This window comes from Podarcis cretensis, assembly GCF_951804945.1.
Source record: "Podarcis cretensis genome assembly, chromosome: 1".
Taxonomy (NCBI): domain Eukaryota; kingdom Metazoa; phylum Chordata; class Lepidosauria; order Squamata; family Lacertidae; genus Podarcis; species Podarcis cretensis.
The window spans coordinates 22,620,438-22,643,080 of record NC_137170.1 but is presented as its reverse complement, the minus strand read 5'-3'; the positions used below and the strand labels follow the sequence as shown (position 1 = coordinate 22,643,080).

The following is a 22,643-nucleotide window of genomic DNA, read 5'->3' as shown; positions in this document are numbered from 1 at the left end:
GGGGGGAAATATAAACCCACCGAAAGGCGGGATCATAAAATATTTAGTATATGCTAATGCAAATCAAAAGGCAACATAGGAAATGAACGACTCAGTGGCTCCAACATTAATGAGCTGCTTTGAGAAAACAGCCACCTGGTTGGGAACAGAGGGAATTCGTCTGGCTCCGCTGAAGAAATTCCTGTTGAACGAGCCAAAACACATCTTCCTCTTTTAGTCAGAACATGTTCCAATTCTCTAAATGGAAAAATGAAAGTGAGGCCATATCCACCCAATGCATTTAAAGCAGTATCAGACCACCTTAAATGTCCCCCCCAAAGAACCCTGGGAATTGTAGTTTGCTGAGAGCCTGTTTGGAGACCTCTATTCCCTCCTAGAGCTACAATCCCCAGAGTTCAGAGAATTCCCTCTTCTGAGGGAACTTGAGGAATCGTAGCTCTATGAGGCAGCAGAGTCTCCAAACAACTCCAAGCAGTCTTAACCAGCTATAGGTCCCAAGATTCTTTGAGGGAAAGCATGACTGTGAAAGTGGTACTACAACACTTTAAAAATATAGTGCGCAAGCAGCCCCACATTAGCTCTGGCCCATTCACTTTCCCACATGCAATTTGCCCAGTTGTGCCTTTTTTGGACACAAATAGAAATAACCACATTCTACTTACATGGGACCCCAAGCAACCTGGGGGGCGGAGGAGGCGGTGGCGGCGGCGGTAGCGGCGGCGGTCTACATTGGCAGATCTGTTGGCAACTGTCTGTAACTTTCTCTGCTACCGGCTTGGCGCATGATTTCTGGGGTTCACCCTGAGTGATCTGAAAAGGGAAAAAATAGCAAAAAAAAATTCTGACTGGTTGCATGTCTCCTGAGTTAAAGCATTCATACTGCAAGGATCCAAAGCTAGCAATTCATCCCTCATATTTGCAGAGGATGTTCATGGGCAATGCATGTGATACGATTCTTCAAATTCCTGCCCTGGCTTCCTGTTCCTTCTGGGGTCAGTACAACCACATTGTCCTTATCTTTAAAGCATTCCAGAGCCGCTCTTAGTTATTACAGGGTGAGTCCTTTAAAAGAGACCCCGTGGATACAGAGTACACATATTCCACGCAGCCTCTTTTAAAAGACCAACCATGTAGCTTGTTGGAGAATTTTTACTCAGCTCTTCAGCAAAAAGAAGAAGCTCCCGCCCCCGCCAGCAACTTGCAAAGATAAGGAATAAGAATTCCTTGCCCTCAGGCACATGGCACAAAAGGGATGTGTGGGGAGCAAATTCAGGTACCAGTTCTTACTTTTGGTGTTTGCATAATAGCCAGGTGTAACTGAAAGATTTCAAAGAAAGGAATAGCCAAAAGTTGTAGCACAGCTTGATGGAATAGCTGCTGTTAGGCAACAGATGAAGGAGGGTGAAGCCTGATGGAACTGTCTCTTCAGCAGAGCTGATGGTGACTGTCTCTGCTGAATCCCAATTTGTTTGTGGCAATTGTGGCAATACAACTGTGGTGAAGCTGCAACACTAGGGGTCTTTGTGGTGGGAATCCACTACCCTGAAAGAAGGCACAATGGGTCAGTGCATCTGGATGTTAAACTAAGGTTACCAGATTTTTTCCAGTGAATCCGGGGACACTTTTCAACTTCAATGGATTTTGTATGGGGACTGATTTGTAAATCTGGGGACTGTCCCCCGGAAGCGGGGACGTCTGGTAACCTTATGTTAAACAGAAGGTTGGGGGTTCAAGCCTGCTCAGAGACTGCTGTGGGCAGCATTACTGCATTGCCGGAGGTTGGACTAGATGTAAAAGGTAAAGGTAAAGGTACCCCTGCCCGTACGGGCCAGTCTTGACAGACTCTGGGGTTGTGCGCCCATCTCACTTAAGAGGCCAGGGGCCAGCGCTGTCCGGAGACACTTCCGGGTCACGTGGCCAGCATGACATCGCTGCTCTGGCCAGAGCCAGAGCCGCACACGGAAACGCCGTTTACCTTCCCGCTGGTAAGCGGTCCCTATTTATCTATTTGCACCCGGAGGTGCTTTCGAACTGCTAGGTTGGCAGGCGCTGGGACCGAGCAGCGGGAGCGCACCCCGCCGCAGGGATTCGAACCGCCGACCTTTCGATCGGCAAGCCCTAGGCGCTGAGGCTTTAACCCACAGCGCCACCTGCGTCCCCTATGATGAGTCCCTTCCAATTCTATGAAAGTCATAAACTGTCCCATGATATTTTCCTATGGTTAATAAATGAACAGACTCTCTTTTTCCCAGACTGAGAGGAAAAATAGTGAAAACAGGTTATTTATTGGGACAGAGTGACTTTTGCAGCTGTTGTTAAAGCTGCAAAACAACGAAGCACAGGATGGAGCGATGGAGAAATTTCTGGAACAACAACGGGATATCAGCTCCGCCCAAGGCATGACCGATAACAGCAACAACCGGGGGAAATAAAGACACAACATCTTACAAGGACAGGAAGAAACACCATGGACAGAATAATTGCCACACACAGGAAGAACAAATATATAGTTTGAGTTCCTCAATTGTAGCTTTATAAATCATTTAATGTGTTAACATGAAAAGAAGTTATGAATATTGGAGTTGTTGTATAAGGGATGATTATGATGACAGGAATGTAATGGAAATTAATAAGATTTTGGAACGCAGAAATAAAGCAAATAGTTAATCCATCAAATCTAGCACACGGGGGGCACTTTATCTAAATTATATAATTCGGTATTTGAAAGATTGGTATTAATAATTGTATTATAAATTGGTATTGCTATAATGAGGCTATTATTGAATTATAATTGAAAACTAATAAAAATATTATTTTCTTTTAAAAATGAACCTTTGCCCCAGAGATCTGTTTCAGCCTTGTTAGAAGAGGTCTTCAGATATATTTGCTGTAATGCCCCTCTTCTAAACCAGCTCAATTCAACATTATTCTATTTGTAAAAATACATATAATCAGTGCTTTTTTTTCAGCCAGAGTGCGCCAACACCTCTCATGTGGGCGCCATTGTCGGCGGGCCCCTCGCCCACTTCTTGCCTTTGCGTACTTCTCAGAAGACGAAAACAAACAATTCAAGTCTAAACGGAACACTTTTTTTTAGATCCATGACTCCACCTAGCTCCTAGCCATTCCTAGCCACGATTGGTCAAGCTATAGGGCAGGGCCAATTTGTATTTCCTTTTTTTTCAAACCATCTCCCATTCAGCCTCCACTGTTATACACATGCACATTTGCACGAGGGCCCTTCTGAGCTGTCCTAGCCATCTGCCTGAATCTAAGAGAACGAAGGAGGCCAGGGTACATTTGTTTGATGTGCACCAGAACCAGGGGCAATCCCCAAACCAGCTGGGGAGACAGCTTGCCACACCTCCGCGCAGTTCTATTTTTCGAGAAAAAGAGGTGCCAGACCTCACCATGAACACCCCCTTGTTCTCTTATCATGGCAATGGTGCCCACCTAAGAGGTGCCAGAACTCAGATCTGGCAAATTCCAGCTGGAAAAAAATCCCTCCCCCCATGGCTGTTGTCAAGCCAGCATCTGTTCAGGGCTGCCTCGAGTTGCCTGGCGACTTACTGTAACAACTTCATGATGAGTTCTGGCACCTATTTTTCTTGAAAAAAAAGCACTCTACACAATATAAATACAGTGGTACCTCGGGTTAAGTACTTAATTCGTTCTGGAGGTCCATTCTTAACCTGAAACTGTTCTTAACCTGAAGCACCACTTTAACTAATGTGGCCTCCTGCTGCCGCCGTGCCGCTGGAGCACGATTTCTGTTCTCATCCTGAAGCAAAGTTCTTAACCCGAGGTACTATTTCTGGGTTAGTGGAATCTGTAACCTGAAGCGTATGTAACCCGAGGCACCACTGTATATGGAATTGATGGGTGGTTTTAGAATTGATATATTCTGTGACAGGGGGTGGGAGGGTGGGCAAGGACAACACAGTTGCATCAGAAATAGGTTTGCATTTTCTGCTGTGTTACCTGAAAAAGCAGGCCTGATTTAAAGGAACTTACAGTAGATGTACCTAAATGACACTGAAATCAATCAGGCTTAATGGTGCGCAGTAGTGCTTTGCAGTGCAATGCTATTCTTCAAATACCCAGAAGTACATCCCATTGTGCTCAGTGAGACTTTCTCTTAGTTAATTGTGGATAAGATTGCAGGTTGCAAACCTGTATTTGTTTACTAGGGCGTAAGCCCCATTGCATTTGATGGGATGCACTTCTGAGGATTGCAGCTCAAGCCTCTTTGAATTCAATGGGCCTTGGCCATACCTATCACATTAGGGATTGTACCCAAGAACTCAGATAATTTATGTATATGCTTCGCTCTTTACTTTCCAAGGCAGCACTTTAGTATGTTATTTAATGCAAGTATGATATTAAGTGCAGTTCTCAACAGGAAAATATATTTTAAAACACACACAACTCAGACTCATCGCAGGAATATGTGAAGCATGGAATTAGCAGTGACCTCTCAAGTCATTTTAGTTGAACATTCATGTGATTATTATATAATGTTAATCCTTTGAAAAAGGAACCAAAATTTCTTCAACCTCCTTGCTAACAGCATCAAAATTACATACATAGAATGTACACTCCTCTAGTTAAAGTTTTTGAAAAAGACAGAAGGAAAGAAAGAATGAGTACAATGTAGTTCATCACATGCCCAGATGCAGAAATTTAAAGCTTTCTTTCCTCTGATGCCTTGGAGATAGCATTTTGTACCTCAAAGGCCTGAGGGTAAGAAATATACATACATATATATATATATAGAAAGATGCTATGCTTAGCTGAACTGCAAAGAATTTCCAAACAACACATGTAAACAAACTTTCGGTACTTTAAATAGCTTGTCAGAGTCTATTACCATACATAGGAAAGACCAAATTTAATCACAGAGAGTATGCCAACATTCCTCTTATGGTTAAAGAATAACAAATCCCTATTGTGTTAAAAAGCCTGGAAAAAGTTCTGAGGATTCTTTGCTGCCAACATAGTAAATACTGTTGATCGCTCAACCACAATTAAAAGAACTGGAGCTGTTCTTTTGTTCCTTTGTTGGTTTTTAACCATAGTTTAGGGTTACATCTACTGCAGGTACTAACCATGGTTAACACCAAACCATGCCTGCACATACTGTGGTCTGCCAGGTATTTGACAGCCCCTTGGGATGTGTAGTCTCAGAAAGGCAACAAAAACAAGAGATTTATAAGGGCTACATGGAGTATAGGAAGTGAACATATACAGAGTCACAACACTGGTCCATTTAGCTCGGTATTATTTACATTTACCAGTTATGCTGGCTGTTTAGCCGTAATAATAAACTTTCACATTGACCGGCAGTAGTTCTCCAAGCTTTCAGAGAACAGGCATTCCACACCCTACTTGAAGATGTCAGAGACTGAATCCAGCACCTTCTGCATTTAAAGCAAATGCTCTCCTGCTGATCTACAGCCCTTCCCCTACCATTGTCTATGGCGGCCAAAAATGCATGACTAGTGGTTGGTAAATCACAAGTTGCGTAGGCCTGAGTCGCTTTTAACGAGGGTTCGCAAACCTCCTTCAAATTCCCGCTTCAAATATTTCTTAAGTTGGGAGGACTGGTTAGCATCAACGCTCTTTAGCATATGTGCAGATGAGACGTTGTTAAAGGTGTTATGTACTGAAGTTCTCACCCTGGGCCAGCAGGGGGATACTGTAGATAGTTTTCACTCAGGCCCACATATGCAAATAAGGGATCGAAAGTGACGTTCAGTGATTGGATAGTTACAGAAAATAGTTACTGTTGCGTTCTAGTGGAGCTCTATATAAGCTGGCTGGCTGAACCCTTCAGTTCAGTTCTGTTCTGGCATGTGAATAACCAAGAGCTGTTTGAAGAATCGCTGTGCCGTCTGATATGTTCACCCACAACTTAACAAAAGGGAAGAAGACAAAGAAGTGGAAATTCACAATGCAGGAAGCTTGTGAATGGTCAGTCTGTTTCTGACCCCTTTACCATCATGAGATTAGCAGACTTACATCTGCACAAGGCCTATCTCATGCTCTCATAACAAGTGACCTCCCCAGGACACATGCCGAGACAGTGCGTATGGAGGTCTTAGGCTGACCAGATGACAAGACTCCCCTCTCGGCCTCACTGATGTGGTTCAAATGAAAACAGAACAATACTTTGGCACCAGATTGGCTGCAGGAGTTGCTGGAAGGAGGCATACAAAGTTCCATCCAACTGTCTTAGGGAATCTGGATTTGTGTAGGGTAAAGCAAGGATGCATTCTGGCTCCCGCTCTTATAAACTGTTATATTAATGATCATCAAAGTGCACATCAAAGTGCAAGTAGATAAATAGGTACCGCTCCAGTGGCGAACCAGAGCAGCACACGGAAACGCCGTTTACCTTCGTGCCGGAGCGGTATCTGTTTATCTACTTGCACTTTGACGTGCTTTCGAACTGCTAGGTTGGCAGGAGCAGGGACCAAGCAATGGGAGCTCACCCCGTCGCGGGGATTTGAACCGCCGACCTTCTGATTGGCAAGTCCTAGGCTCTGTGGTTTAACCCACAGCACCACCCACGTCCCTTACATGTAAGATACCCCCATATAAAAGAAACGCAAGGCAACTGAGGCCATAATATCTAATGCAGTCATGGCAGAGGCAAGATTTGCACTGGAGACTTGATAAGTTATAGCAGTTGTCATTTGACCCAAGTACAGTGGTGCCTCGCAAGACGAAAAGAATCCGTTCCGCAAGTCTCTTCGTCTAGCGGTTTTTTCGTCTTGCGAAGCAAGCCCATTAGTGGCTTAGCGGATTAGCGCTATTAGCGGCTTTTAGCGGCTTAGCAGCTTAGCAGATAAGCGGCTTAGCGGCTTAGAAAAAGGGGGGGGAAAGGGGGGGAAAGTCGGAAAAACTCGCAAGACATTTTCGTCTTGCGGAGCAAGCCCATAGGGAAATTCGTCTTGCGAAGCGCCTCCAAAACGGAAAACCCTTTCGTCTAGCGGGTTTTTCGTCTTGCAAGGCATTCGTCTTGCGGGGCACCACTGTAATATCTACTCTGACTGGCAGCGGCACTCCAATTTTTCAGGCAGACAAGCGTCTTTCAGATCATTCTAGATGGAAGTCACCAGGAATTAACCTCGGACCTTCTGCCTGGAAACAATGTTTGCTGCTACTGATCCCCCTGACTTGAGCTTCCTGCTATAACTGCTGTTTAAACTGTGTGAATTGCTATGTTGTTGTAATGGGCTTGTTTATTGCACATATTAATCGTGGCTGTTTAAAGTCCTGATGAAAATGCTTTATTGCATTTTAATTACTTGTGGCTATATTCTTTATGCTCTGTTTTATACCTGCAAACCTCTTAGAAGGCATTTTTGCTAATAAGTGATATATAAAATAATAGATTATAATAGGGATGGGGAACCTGTGGCCCTCCAAGATGATGCTGAACTTCAAATCCCATCATCCCTGGCCATTGGCCATGCTCTTTGGGCAGGGTTCGAAATTAGCAGGGCATTTTGTGCCTATAGATTCTCCATTTGCGAGCACCTCAAAAAGTCTGGGTGCCATTTTTTTGCGCCTGGCTGACACTCAAGGATTACTGAAATGTATGTGCTCTGCAGCCTCAAAATATATGTTAAGGATAGACAATACAGTGGTACCTCTAGTTAAGTACTTAATTTGTTCTGGAGGTCCGTACTTAACCTGAAACTGTTCTTAACCTGAAGCACCACTTTAGGTAATGGGGCCTCCTGCTGCTGCTGCGCCGCCAGAGCACGATTTCTGTTCTCATCCTGAAACAAAGTTATTAACCTGAAGCACTATTTCTGGGTTAGCGGAATCTGTAACCTGAAGTGTATGTAACCTGAAGCGTATGTAACCCGAGGTACCACTGTATACTAAGGAGTTTAACAATAAAGAGTAGAGTGATTCGAAAACTGAAATATAGCACCAACATTTTTATTGTAAACACCAAATTAAACATGTATTAACAATTTCTGATAAAAATGTTATATTAACAATGTGTCACTTATGTGAATTGCGTATGAGTTCATGCTTATCAAAATAATGTGTGGTACTTGGGGAAATGGCAGCAAACCAATCTTGAGGGAGAGGCTGGAACTGAGGGCAGATTCCCAAACCCCTTTTTACATCCTCAATCGGGGTAGTCAACTCAGTGTCCTGCAGATGTTCTTGCACTACAACTCCCATCACCCCTGACCATTGGCCATGATGACTGGGGTTGATGACAGTTGTAGTCCACAACATCTGGATGGCATCATATTGGCTATCCCTGCCATTAACAAAGACTAGATGAAAGCCTGTGCTCACTGGAAGGACAGATCCTAGAGCTGAGCCTCCAATACTTTGGCCACCTCATGAGAAGAGAAGACTCTCTGGAAAAGACCTTGATGTTGGGAAAGATGGAGGGCACAAGGAGAAGTGGACGAAAGAGGACAAGATGGTTGGACAGTGTTCGCAAAGCTACTAACATGAGTTTGACCAAACTGTGGGAGGCAGACAGGAGGGCCTGGCGTGCTCTGGTCCATGGGGTCACAGAGAGTCAGACACGATCTAAACGACTAAACAACAACAAATGAAAGCCTACATTGGACCTTCATCATTTCCAAGGTTCTTCAAAATTATGTACATATCACCTCAAAATGTGAAGAAGCCTCCTGTCAATTTATTTTTTTCCAGCCATGAAAAAGACTCCACGTGGGCCCCTTTTAAACAAAACAGAACATTATATTACTAGAAAATGTGTGGAAGACTGCTCCTCTCACAAAGCATGATGACTCATATGATGTGTAATTGCTCTTTTCTTTCCCTAATGCCTATACAAGCTGCCTCTAGGTTGGCAGATGAGAAGGCAGCAAAGCTATGCCCTGCAATGAAAGATTCTGCTATAAATATAGACCTGTCACAAACTTTAACACTTCATGTTGCCTTTTAATGATCAACCAAACCAATATCTGACTGGCTTTCATTCAAGCTTACTTCTAAAAGAGAGAGAGAGAGAGAGAGACTTCTTTTCCATAGTCATTCATAAGCTGTTTTGCCTGGACTTTGCTGCTAAGATGTTACTGTCAGGCGTCTCAGTGACATTCCTGTCAGATGAAATGGCTAAACTGTTGTCCTTACTGGTCTGTCTGAGACAGAAACCCTTTGGCCTAAATCTGCTTTGCATTCCATAATGTTTTGATGCAGGGGTACCCAATGTGCTGCTCTCTAGATGTTGTGAACTACAACTCCCATCAGTCCTTACCCATGGGACAATGGGAGTTGCAGTCCACAACATCTTGATATCACCACATTAGCTACCCGTTTTAATGTCTCCAGCTGTCAACAATGTGGATTTTGACAGTCTATGAGTTTTATCCAAGCAAATCATACTTTCATAGACGCACTGAAATAATTGGACTCAAGTTGACTGAGTTCAATGGGTCTACACAGAGCATGGCTTACTTGGATACAACTCTGTTGCTATTTAAACTTCTGTGTTAGCATGCTTTCTGAGATGGTAGGAACTCTCCAAAAACATCCTATTACAGTGGTACCTCGGGTTACATATGCTTCAGGTTACATACGCTTCAGGTTACAGACTCCGCTAACCCAGAAATAGTGCTTCAGGTTAAGAACTTTGCTTCAGGATGAGAACAGAAATCTCTGCTATGATTAAATGGGCACAAGATGTTGGACATAACATTATGTTTGCTGACTGGGAACAGTTGTGGACCACAGGTATAAAATTTACGGCATGTAATGCCTTAAGAGAGAATATTATGAAAATGATACACAGGTGGTACATGACCTCAGTCAAGCTTGCAAAAATCTATCATTTGCCCGATAATAAATGTTGGAAATGTAAGGAAACTGAAGGTACATTCTTTCACCTTTGGTGGACGTGCCCAAGGATCAAGGCTTTCTGGGAGATGATCTATAACGAAATGAAAAAGGTATTTAAATATACCTTCCTGAAGAAACCAGAGGCCTTTCTCCTGGGCATGGCCGGCCAATTGGTGTCAAAGAAGGACAGAACTTTTTTTTATGTACGCTACTACAGCAGCAAGAATACTTATTGCAAAGTATTGGAAGACACAAGATCTACCCACTTTGGAAGAATGGCAGATGAAGGTGATCGACTATATGGGATTGGCAGAAATGACTGGCAGAATCTGTGACCAGGGAGAAGAGTCGGCGGAAGAAGATTGGAAGAAATTTAAAGACTACTTACAGAAATATTATAAAATTAAGGAATGTTAGAACGATGTTGGATAGAAATTAAGTGGTTTCCAGCTGTAATGCTTTAAGATAATATGAAAAAAGGGTTATAAACAGGTTAAAAAGTAATGGTAAGGATTTGCTGAAACAACAATTTGAAGTGGAATACAAAAAAGGGAGGTATGAGGAGGTCCGGGAAATAAGCTAATGGAAAATTAGCAATGGAAAATCTGTATGTTTTTAACTATTTTTATTTTTTATTTTTGTTATTTTCTTTTTTCATTTTTATTGTAATATTCTAAAAAACCTTAATAAATATTCTATAAAAAAAAAGAGAACAGAAATCATGCTCCCGCGGCGCGGCAGCAGCAGGAGGCCCCATTAGCTAAAGTGGTGCTTCAAGTTAAGAACAGTTTCAGGTTAAGTACAGACCTCTGGAATGAATTAAGTACTTAACCCGAGTTACCACTGTATTTACAACAAAGCTTGAAGCATATCTATGAAAATAACCAGAAAATTGTATCAGCTGTTGTCACAGAGGAGTTGGGAAGTTAGAGGAGGCAGAGCACTCCAGAAAGTTCATTTGCAGCGGAATTTGAATTCATCACTGTTTCAATCTGGTGCTGAATACAAGGTCATGCTACCTTCTGGAGGGATAGTTTCCTCTTGAGAGCTCCAAATCTGCAGCAGGGCTAGACAAACAAGCTGGCTCACTAGAAGGCAGTTTTCTGTATTCCTTTGTCACCTCTCTGAACTCCTTCCCACCAACAGCACCTCTGTTGCTAAGCCTCTGGAGCCAAAAGACTAACTTTAATATTCCATTTTTAATAGTGTTCCAGTTTTAATAGTGTTCCATAATCGTAATGGAACTCGGGCTCATTTTTTTAAGAAGTGAAGCCAGTCCAGGCAGCTGAAATTGATGAGGTTCTGGAGTTTAAGATTAGCTCAGTCAAAAGCACTGTGAAGTCTCAAACACTGTAGCACTGCGTTTAACTCAGTTTTTTAAAAAAAGTTCCTGTGCTTTTCTCTTTCTCCCCAAAATTGCTATCTTTCTGCCAAGCTACATAATATGACACCCTGTTTCAGTACGTCCACAATTACGGTAAGTACCTTAACAGCTCATCCAAATCTACTGCAGCATCTGAATCACTATTATGATATGCAATTATTTTAGTAGAGTTGTTGTTGTTGTTTCAGATGTACTTAAAAACAAACACACATTGGAACCAAAAGTGAAGCTTCAGTATCTCAGACCACCAAGGCTTCCTTTGCACTGAACAAAAGAAAGGACAAATAATTCACCCAAAAAGTAAAAAGAAAAGAAAAACTAGATGTCTGCGTCAGCCAGTGATTGCAAATAACTGAGAAGGTGTCATACTTTCATAAATACAGCAGGATTCTGATTCTCTTGCCTCAGTGCTAAGCTGTGCTACTTAAACTAACCTGGAACTAAGAGAAGACCCTTTTTAAATCCTAGCATTGTAGCCAACGGGAAGTATAAGCCAGCTGCTTAATCTCTTTTTCTATCTGTATACGAGAGTAGATGTGATGTTAAAAATGTATTTGCATTTCATCTGCATTTCTGAAAGAAAGAGCATATAGCAGCTGCCACACTCTTCAGTGAGGATCATTTCACTGAAGCTGCTATTTGCCAACCGTGGGAGATTCCCTCCCAATACTTCAATTTCAAAGACAAGATTTTTGTCACAGGAGTAACAGGTTAAACCCATCCTCCCTCTCTGCTGCTCCTAGTTATCCAGAATGCTTCCATTCAAGTGAGATGCCACTTGTTCACATCAAGAGCAGGAACCCCTCACACGTTCCAGATGAGCCAATGTGCAGTCGTCAGATTAAAGTTGACCATGAATCTGCTTTTATTAGCTGCCCTCTTTCTTCACAGCAACCCTGTGAAGGAGTGTCTCCACCCCCATCGTTCTGCCCGGACACTGAGGTCCAGTGCTGAGGGCCTTCTGGCGGTTTCCTTGCTGCGAGAAGCCAGGTTACAGGGAACCAGGCAGAGGGCCTTCTTGGTAGTGGCGCCCGCCCTGTGGAATGTCCTCCCACCAGATGTCAAAGAGAAAAACAACTACCAGACTTTTAGAAGACATCTGAAGGCAGCCCTGTTTAGGGAAGCTGTTAATGTTTGATGTATTACAGTATTTTTATATTTTGTTGGAAGCCACCCAGAGTGGCTAGGGAAGCCCAGCCAGATGGGTGGGCTATAAATAAATTATTATTATTATTATTATTATTATTATTATTATTATTATTATTATCAGCTACGCTAGGCTGAGAGACAGGCCCTGCGGTAAGTGTCCCATCCCCCCTGTGGTGTGGCACCCTGTGCGCCCCTCCCCCCAGCTAAGCCTCTGGTCACCCAGGATGTTTTATGGGTGAACGGGGATTTACATACCCCTCTCCTCAGTCCTAGTCCAACATGCTAACTCCTACACTATCTCACATTGTTGTTTTTAACCGTGTCAATATACAATCATCTTGACCAGAAACAATGGCGTCCTCATGCAGGAGGCCTTTGGCAAATGGGTTGATTCCAACCTAGGAGACACAGGCACAATTTTCCTGTTCAGAGTCCTCCACTTGCATAATGTACCATACTTTTCCGTATATAAGACGAGGGTTTTTTTATTAAGAAATTAAGGAAAAAATCGGGGGTCATCCTATACATGGATAGTGCATGGGGGGACGTGGGATTGGTTGCTGCCACGAGCCGGAGATTGTCATTGGCTATTGGGCATGTTATTGGTGGCTGCGTCAAGGGCTGGTGTTGATTGGCTGTTGCTGCGGCAATAGGGCGGGCAATTGGAGGCTTTTGTCGGCGAGGGGACAGATGATTTTCGGCAATCTCCCCTAAAGAAAGCTCAACGACTCTGTGCCACCCCTCCCCCCAAAAAGCTCAGCAACTCTCGGCAATCTCCCCACATTTTCTTAATTTGGAGTCCCCCAAAATAGTGGGTGCCTTATACATGGGGGCATGTTATACACAGAAAAATACGGTACGTATCCCTGGAATGTAATCCCTGCAGCAGTTGCATGTTGCCTGTATAATAAATATTGTAAAATAATGTACAGTAGTACCTCGGGTTAAGAACTTAATTCGTTCCGTATGCAGAGCTGGCCAAATTGACATACAAATTGCGAAACAAGGACAACTGTGACTTCAAGAAGGAATGGGAACTTTATACAAATTATCTAAAAACACAACAAAATGAACTGGACTCCTTGGCAGGTTTTGAACAAACATACACAAATTTATTGTTGATAACATGATGGACAGATATGTAAGGATATATATGCAATTTTAGAATATGCAGAGAAAATATGTGCAGCGAAATCAGGGAGAGGAGCTGAGGGAAATCCATGGTGGGGGGGGGGAAAGGGGGGAATTATGTAGGTGATTATATGGTTTGATAATTTGTTATGTGGAAAGTGAGTAATTTTTTTTTTAAAAAAAGAACTTAATTCGTTCCAGAGGTCCGTTCTTAACCTGAAACTGTTCTTAACCTGGGGTATCACTTTAGCTAATGGGGCCTCCCGCTGCCACTGCGCAATTTCTGTTCTCATCCTGAGGCAAAGTTCTTAACCCGAGGTACTATTTCTGGCTTAGTGGAGTCTGTAACCTGAAGCGTCTGTAACCTGAGGTACCACTGTATATAGTTTATGGCCCTAGTCAACTTGTCTTGCATCCACGAAGTTTGTCAAGTGGCTACCCTTGTCTTAGACTGCCAAAGCAGTAGTTGAAAAAGGAGTGGTGTTTGTTAATGCCTCTGCTACATCTCTAAGGTCCTGCACCTGTAATTACCTGCAGCTTTCTGATGCCTGTGTCTCTAGACAGTGAGTGGGAGAATGCAAATAAAAGAAGAAGAAATGATACCAACAAATCTCCACTCACTTTTTCTTGTTTTTCTATGTGTCTAATCATGAAGTGTCTAATCATCATCCTTCTTTGCAGAAATTCCCTAAGGCCACCAGGATTGGCAGTGAGCAGAAGACACCCATTTTGCCTAAACATGGTAGCCCACCTTCATTTCTAATAGCCCACAAGGCTCAGCTTTCTTACTTCCTGTTCCAAAAAGACCAAGTAAACACATCTTTTTCGCATTCACTGCCTATTGAGCATGTTTACATAGGAAGTATGCATCATGACATTGGTGTTACATCCCAGTGCGAGCATGATGTCATTTTGAAAAGTCACTTACTGCCTCCCTGGGAATGCTGGTGATCTCTTTCTCTCTCGCTCTCTCTCTAAGATTTGTGACTTCTGTGGAAGAATATAGTAATTTAAGGCTTTCTCTGCTGTTTGCCAAAACTGATTATTTTGGTTGACACTGATGACATGGGAGACTGTATCTATGGGAGACAGGTCTGAGGTTTCTAGATCTGGAAGAAGGTTCCTGTGTTTCCAATAGCTGCTTAGAAAAGAGAGGTTTGGGCTGATCTTTCTGTTTTGCTACAAAGCTGGAAGAGGAGAAGCAGAACATGCTGAAACTATTTCTTCTGTGAAACTGTTAAAAGCACAAGACCCCACATCCCCTCTACTGTGCCACGCTGAACCTGGCAATTTCGTGCGGCACCGATTATACCTAAGGGTCTTTCGCCACAGGAATGTTGGAAGAGTCAGGGCAGATAAAAGGAAGCACTGCTTCAAGCAATGCAGAGTTAAACTATGGAACTCACTCCCACAAGAGGCAGTGAGGGTCACCAATTTGGATGGCTTGCAAGGAAAATAAGACAAATTCATGGAGGAGAGGGCTAAGGCTGGAAGAGGCTCTGCTCTGTCTCCACAGTTGGAGGCCTAAATGCTTCTGGAATTGCTGGAAACTGCAGGAGGGGAGAGGGCTCTTGCATTCAAATCCTGCTTGCGGGTTTCCAACAGCGATCTGATTGGCCATTATGAGAACAGGATGCTGGAGTAGATGAGCTGCCGGCCTGATCCTGCAAGCTCTTCTCGTGTTCTTATCACCCCACGGAAACGGTACTATTGCTGAAATTCTAAAGAAAGTTGCTACATTTAACCAAATTGCTTCTGGTTTGGTTTTTTTCCCCTGTACATGTCTAATGTGGAATGAAACAGATTCATGCTGATAAAAATGCTAGCATAATCTATGGATAAGGCAAAATCATTTCCCCCTGGTAAAACTAGAAAGCGAAGCCCAGGCATAATAAGGACCCTTGTATACTTACAAACCTAATTTAATGTATTAGTGATTTGTATATACATCACCTATGAAGCTTGCATAAGGGGTGCTTTTGTAAGTCATGGCGACTGACTGATTGATTGGAGGGTGTCGGTTTCAAAAAAAAAAAAAAAGCAGATCCTTTCACATAATTACATTTGCCTTCAAAGCATGCACAGTTTCAATTACACAAGCTTGTTTAGCCACCCGGATTTCAGAGCGTGGCAGGCAGCAGCGGCGGCACAAGATCCTTGTTTTGCAATTGGACGGCTGACAGATCTTAAGACGAGAGGCAAAAAGTTACGGTAAGTCAAGCAACATCCACAGCAAAATGCGGAATCTGCCAAGTTTAGAACAGAGGGAAAGGACAGCATTTTCTTTGTACTTACAGTACTGAGGTTATCAGTTACTCCCTCAAAATCTAAGTTACAAGCAAGGCGTTAACTCACAAAAGGTAGCATGTCAAAGGGAGAGAGGGGGGAACAACATAATTTGGTGCTAGAGAATCTGCTGTGCATGTAGAAAGTCTCAGATTCAATGCCCAACTTCTCCAGGGCTGGGAAACCCTCCCAAAACCCTGCAGCCTCTGCCAGTCAGTGTAGACAATACTAGCTAGGTGCACCGATCATCCAACTCAGTATCAGACAGCTTCCTATGTCCCTTGGCTTCAATGCTCACAATCCTGCTTACTTAGGTTGCATATATCACAGTGGAGTCTGCAAGGCTGAAAGAACTCACCTGTATAAATTGCACCCTGTCCTATCGCCTCTGGGTCTATGCATCTTGATCGCTGGTCGCCATACATATCCACAAAGGTCAACCTACATGGCAAACCAGAGGACCAGAGAACCAGGAAAGCTGATTCAGCCTGCACTCAGTGGATTCCGAGTTCGCAGCCACATCACAGACGCCTTGCCAAACTGCTAATGAAATTAGGCTATTTGGAGAGACCTAGTTTTGCACACATTGCCACCTACAGTCATTAGACTTTGAAAACCCTGTCAGCACATTCAGGAAGACTCAGATCCTGCTCTGAATTAGCAAGCTGAATTCTACGGGCACCAAATTCATTGGCGTTGATCGCTTAAATGCATTGGGGAAGGATGAAGCCCTTTAGCACACAAACAAAAATGGACTGTTCTCACTAGGGCAGCTATGGTTGCTTTAGTTCAAATTCTATTTAGGAGACCCGACATGGAAGACAACGGCAAAGGTTGTAAATTTTCGGGGAGCGAGGCGGGGGAGGTGAATAATAAATACTTTTCTATGTGGAAATGTGAAGTGCATGAAGGGATTATGAAAAACACACATCCAGGCACCAAATGCTCATAAACACGAAACACTCATAAACGCACATCCTATACCATTGTTGATGTAGGAATTCATGTGTCCAATTATGCTTTCTCCCAAACATGGCAGGCCTGCTTTTTTTATGTCTCTGAGGCCTAAAATGTTGGCACTGTGCTAGGAACAGATGTATACTTGAGGAAAAAAAATAAATACAATGTTTGGGAAGAGCACCATTACTGTTACTATTAATTACCCATCCTTCACCTCAAGGTCTCAGTTGAAACACAATATTGAAAACAGTTTTAAACAACTTAAAACTACAGAGATAAGGAGGATCCTTAAATATACATCTCAAGCGTACAGGCCATGATAGAGACGTGCATCTTCAGCATTCACCAAAAGTGTGCAATTCAACTATTTGTTGTTGTTGTTTTGGTTGCAGATATGAGACTCTCATAACAAGCTGCCTTCTACAGCAGTACCTCAGGTTACATACGCTTCAGGTTACAGGTGCTTCAGGTTACAGACTCCGCTAACCCAGAAATAGTACCTCAGGTTAAGAATTTTGCTTCAGGATGAGAACAGAAATCGTGCTCCAGCGGCACAGTGGCAGCAGGAGGCCCCATTAGCTAAAGTAGTGCTTCAGGTTAAGAACAGTGTCAGGTTAAGAACGGACCCCGGGAACGAATTAAGTTCTTAAGCCGAGGTACCACTGTACTGGGTCAGACCACTGGACCATCTAGCTAAGCATTGTCTACACTGACCAGCAGCATTTCAGGGAAATAGATTCAATCTGGAAATTGAACCTGGAACATTCTGCAAGCAAAGCTCCACGTCTGAGATATGGCTCTTCTCCCTTCACCACATCCAAAGTATTGGAAGGACAAAAACTTTTACAAGGCGCAGACAGCCTTCAGCTGACACCCCACCCCTAAATCACACAAGCTCCTTTATCCAAGTTAAACACCAAATTCATTTTCAGTGAAGCACAGTGAGCAGTGAGCAAAGAGAGAATAGAGTCAGATTCTGACTTTTCATGCAGTGGTTTGAATCTCTAAACTGCACCCTCTGTTTGATCAAAATAATCTTCTTAGACCTGTCTGAACTGCACAAAGCAGCTCATGGATCACCTAATCTGATAGTTTGTAACACTTCAGATTTTCCAGATTTAAACCACTCTCAAGAAAACATTGCCACTGCAACTCCATCACTTTCCTGGCAGTCTTTTTCTTCACAACACAAGTATTAGGAAACATTTTGGGACAGCCACCCAAGATCTGATTTGTGTTACCTTGTTTGAACATAACATTGCACTGCTCTGCAAATAACTGAACTCTAACAACAGCCTCGTATTGTGTGATCCTATGAATGTTTACTTCAAATGAAGTCCCATTCAATTCAGCTGGGCCAGGCAGGTGTGCACAGGGCTGCAGTGTAACAAAAATTTGAAGGTACAGTACAAGGAAATTCCCTCCCCCAGCCTCACAACCTGGTAGGCAGCAAGTCTAAGCATACTTAGTTGAAAGTGTCACTGAAATTCATGGCACTTACTCGGAAGTAAACATACCCTGGCTGCCAATCATCTCTTCCCTAAGCTGAAAACATCCAGCGCCCTCAGCCTAAACGGTATTTCCAAAACACTTTTAACATCTTCCAGGTGTTTAAAGAAGTGTTTTACGAGGCAGTTGTAACCCTACTGAAGATATATTTAAAATCGCGTTAAGTTTAGGAGCCTGAAGAGTTGCTATGCTGGACTGCGGTAAAAAAAAGCAAAATGAAAACACGTAGAATCTCAGGCCCAAATCGTCTGTGACTGCAGCAGGCAGGTATATTGAAACTCAGGTATTTTCGACCAAGTGTAAAGTGGCAGGTGGGGTTGCAATTTAAAGGAGGAAGGGTAAGAGACTAGAACTGTCCTCCAGCCTATGTTTCCTTTTGCAGACTATCCCCAATCCTATCCTCTGGGCAGTTTCACTTCCAACATCAGAGCCTGATAATCTTAGTAAGATTGTGGGACCAAGCCAGGGGGAAATTAGGGGTGGGCAGGAGAAGATTCAGCACCCTACCCTCCAGATAATCTCTTTGGCCCTTTCAGACTGACCACCGATCTCTCTCCCCCTATTCCATTTTGCAAGTGAATGGAGCAGACCTGCAAGGAAAGAACGGGTCTGCTGCTTGAGCCTCAGAGGCTGGCTTGCTTATTTACGCCATAGAAATTGAGACCCAACCATCTACTTTACCAGACAAATGAGGTACGAAGCAACCAGAGAGAGATACTTCTACATATAGATTTAAGACACATTGGAAAATAAATGGAATGAACAAGAGGAGCCAGCAACAAAATGCTGCAGTATGGAATTCTCCCCTAGTCCAAATTCCAGCCCCTCCCATCCATGCCATGCTTCCCCTCAGTTTTCTATTCATTCCCCCTTTCCCCAACAGTTAGTTGGGATTTCATGTCTTCGCTGGGCTTTGGGGGGTGGGGGGTGGGTGGGGGATACCGCCCTTAGTTCTTTTCCTGAAGTTTTTCTTTATTTTTTTTAACTGCTGCAAATGTTGACCTTCTGTCAAGCCAACTGATAACAGGTGGCGCATAGGTGGTGCCATTTGGTACATCAGAACTAGCATGCATGAAAACCGGGAACCAAAGATTGTGGTCATTCATAACCTCGAACCACATCCACTAATCAACAAGCACCTTGGGTCCTTTATTTCCTGTGCTCAGAGAAACACCAAACACCCTGAACAGGAGCATTGATCATACACAGAAATGCGCTCTCCCTCTCTTTTTCACCACTGTCACACATAGGACTTCCAAAGAGGTAGCTATATTAGCCTGTAGCAGCAAAAAAAAAACAGCAACAGAGCTTACGGCACCTTAAAGATCTAATGGGTTTATTATGGGATAAGCTTTCATGGAAGTAACCCACTTCATCAAATGCATGACTTGCTATCCTGAACAGGTTCAGAATCATGCACATATGTCTGCATGTTTGTATCCTGTACGTGGGTACAGAGAGGAGTGAACAGCAGGTTCAAGGGTCAGTGAAATGCAAAAAAGTATACCCTGTATCAATTCTTTGCAAAGCTTAAGAATTGCTCAGGGTGTGTTCACAACACAAAGCATTCTGTTATTGCTAAAATCAGTAGCTGCTTCTGACACATGACAGCTCTTTGCTGCTGCTGCCTCCCTGCCTTAGTCCTGTGTATGGCAAACAGCTCAAATCTAACTACAATCATAACAGCTTTACTTTGGGACACCTGGGCCAGGTATTCACATCTCAAAGAGAAGCACAGTACTTTGCTACAGCAGTAACCCTAGCAATAAAGCACTTCCTTTTTGTACTTCACCCCTCCGCCGCCCACAAACGTCAAGTGCAATAAGGACAGAAGTACTTTGCTGCAGAAGTTTGTTCTCTTTGAAGAGCACAGGTGTGGGCTACCTGGGCAAGAAAGGAGGGAGTTCCTGACATTACCTGAATGAAGCCCCAGATGGGATGGAGGGTCCAGTGCAGTAGCAGGGAAGACCAGCAGCACTGAAGGAGCAGCAAAACTTCTCTGATGAGCATCACTCCTGTGGGGAAGCGGGGATGTCTCCTCCTCGCAGCAAGCTGTGTTACCTTGCAGAGAAGAAGAGAGAGAGAGAGAGTTTGGGCAGCTGTGGTGCCTCATTACATCCCATTCACAGTGCAAACAGCTGACTCCCGTTCTCTCCCCAGCAATGGCAAAACTCAGATTGGATTTGGTTAGGAGAGCCTCTCTCTCCATAGCTGTCAACTTTCAGATTTGAAAACAAGGGATCAGCAGCCTCACCTGTCCCAGGGACAGTCTACGGGATATATAACAATCCGGGATAGCAGTGGGAAGCAGCAGGAAATGGCGCTGGAATAAGGGAATTTCCCGCAAAAAAGGGAAGGTTGACAGCTATGTCTCTCTCTCTCTCTCTCCAGAAAAGCCCTGGAGAGAAATAAAAAAGGAGGACAGGAAGAGCACCCACAAGCAGAAATCAATCAGAGCACCCCTTATTCCACTTCACAGGGTGGTTGTGATGAGAAAGCCGGGAGGGAGGCAGCTTTTGCACGCAGCTTCTGAGCTGGGATGTGAGCTAAACCTAAAACAGTTGGGAGTGGGCTCTTATTTCTGTGGGGATGTCTAACACCACCACCAGCCTTGCTGCAAAACGAAACTTCCTATTAGCCGTGAGTAATCCCCCACCGCCATGATTCAAGCACACCCACCAAGCACTAATAGGATCCCAGAGTTTCCCCACGCCGGTATAGGGGGCGAGGGACGCCCCCCCCCCGCCTGAAAGCAGGGGAGTGCGAGGCAGCTGATGCTGCAGCCTCTGCGCGACGGCGGCCGCGCGCTATTCCGAGCAGACGGAACCCAGTTTACTGCCGCCGCTGCAGCATGCAGCGCCCGCTCCAATTTGGGTCGCTTTCACCAAAGACCCAGAAACAACAAGGATCTCGCCTTTCTCTTACCCTTGGAGACGGCAGGGGCCACGTCTGCAGAGAAAGAGGCCGTCGCTGGCGCTCCCTTTTACATGCTGGAGTTGCGCTGACGCGGGCAGGGCTCGGGGTGCTTTTGCCCAGGAAAAAAAAGTTTGCGAGGAAAGCGGCTTGCTCCAACGCGGCCGAGGCGCCTGAAGTTCCCTCTCAGCGCCCAGGGAGCCCGCTCGCCGGAGGAACCGGTGCGGGGAAACTCCTTTCCGGAGGAGGGATGAGGGATCCCCTGCGACCCAACGCGTGGCAGCGCGAAGCGGAGCCTCCCATGTATCCCGGGATCGAAAGAGCAGCGGCGGCGCGTGGGGGGGGGGGGGGGCAGAGGCACGGAGGGCGGGGCGGGGCGGAGAGGGGGTGATCGGGGAAGGAGGGGACGATCGAAGCAGGATCACAAGGAGGAGCGAGGCTTGTTGTGGTAAAGGAGCACAAAACGGATCGGCTGCTTCTTTCTGCAGAGCTGGCCCTTTGCTCCCAAATTGGGGGTGGGGGGGTGGTCGTTGCCTTCCAAGTCCCGGCTCCTCTTTCCTCAAAGAGGACCAGAAGGACCACCACGCCAAAAAAAAAAAAAAAGTCCCAGGGAGGGTTGCTAATTGAGGGCGGGGGAGTCAACTCCTCCCTTCCCCCGCCCCTCCCGCTTGAAGCTGCGAATCTCTCCCCCTCGCCGCCCCAAAAGCGGGTCGAAGTGCTCCCGAGGCGCGCGAAGCTTCCCTCCTTTGCCGCTGCAAGTAGTCCAGATTCTTTGGCTCCCTGTCTCTCGGGGTTGGTTTGTTTTTTTGCCCAGCGCGCCGCCGGAGTAGCGGATCCTCAGCTGTCCATCAACCCTGCAGAGCCTGGAAGCGGCGGCGGCGGGAGGAGGGAGGAGGGGAGGAGAATGAACGGGGAGGGGGGGGGGATAAGGACTCCCGGGATGGGGAGGGGAGGGGAGGGCACGGCGGGATAGCAGCAGCAGCAGCGGCGGCGGCGGCATGCGAAGGGAGGGAGGGGGCGCCGCCGGAGTGTGGGAAGAGCCTGGGCGCAGCGAAGCCGGCTAGAGGCTCCCCGGCTCGCCTTCGAATTGAATCCTGCCTGGTGCCGCCGCTTCTGCAGTGATTTTTCATGCCCACCTAGCGAGGGTTCTTGGCACTTGCCTCGAGGTTGTGGTTAGGTGTGTTGTTGTTGTTGTTGTTTTCCCCCGGCTCTTTTTCTTTTTCTCCTCCTCCTCCTCTCTCCGCCTCCCCCTGCCCCGCGAAGCAGCTCGGATGGGAAGCGAAAGCCTTTTCCCAGTCCGGGTCCGACGCTGCCAGTTCGCGCTGGCTGGAGTGGCGGGGCCTAAGGGGCTGCTCGGGACCGCGCTCTGCAAGCGGCCAGCTAGCTGCGCTTCGCAAGCAGCACAGCTGCCTTTGTACCACCAACGCCGGACACGCCATCGATTGGGCGAGCCTAGTGTTGTCGG

The 22,643-nt window shown here is 45.1% G+C and overlaps 1 protein-coding gene across 3 annotated transcripts in view; it reads right to left on the bottom strand.

The window, feature by feature from the left end:
* PRIMA1 (proline rich membrane anchor 1) overlaps positions 1-21,519 on the bottom strand; it is a 55,420-nt gene extending 33,901 nt beyond the window's left edge. Inside the window, exons 1-3 of one of the 3 annotated variants that reach the window (XR_013832416.1) lie at positions 21,191-21,519; positions 20,183-20,326; positions 663-810 (exon numbers count right to left, since the gene is read on the bottom strand). Coding sequence is in view for 1 of the 3 variants with exons in the window: in XM_079949520.1 (XP_079805646.1) it covers positions 663-810; positions 20,183-20,275 (241 nt within the window). In the remaining 2 variants the exon portion in view is untranslated. Of the gene's footprint in view, positions 1-662; positions 811-20,182; positions 20,327-20,703; positions 20,776-21,190 lie in introns of those variants that run through there. The other 2 variants (XR_013832417.1, XM_079949520.1) reach the window with 2 other exon arrangements.
* Positions 21,520-22,643: the final 1,124 nt, after the last annotated feature.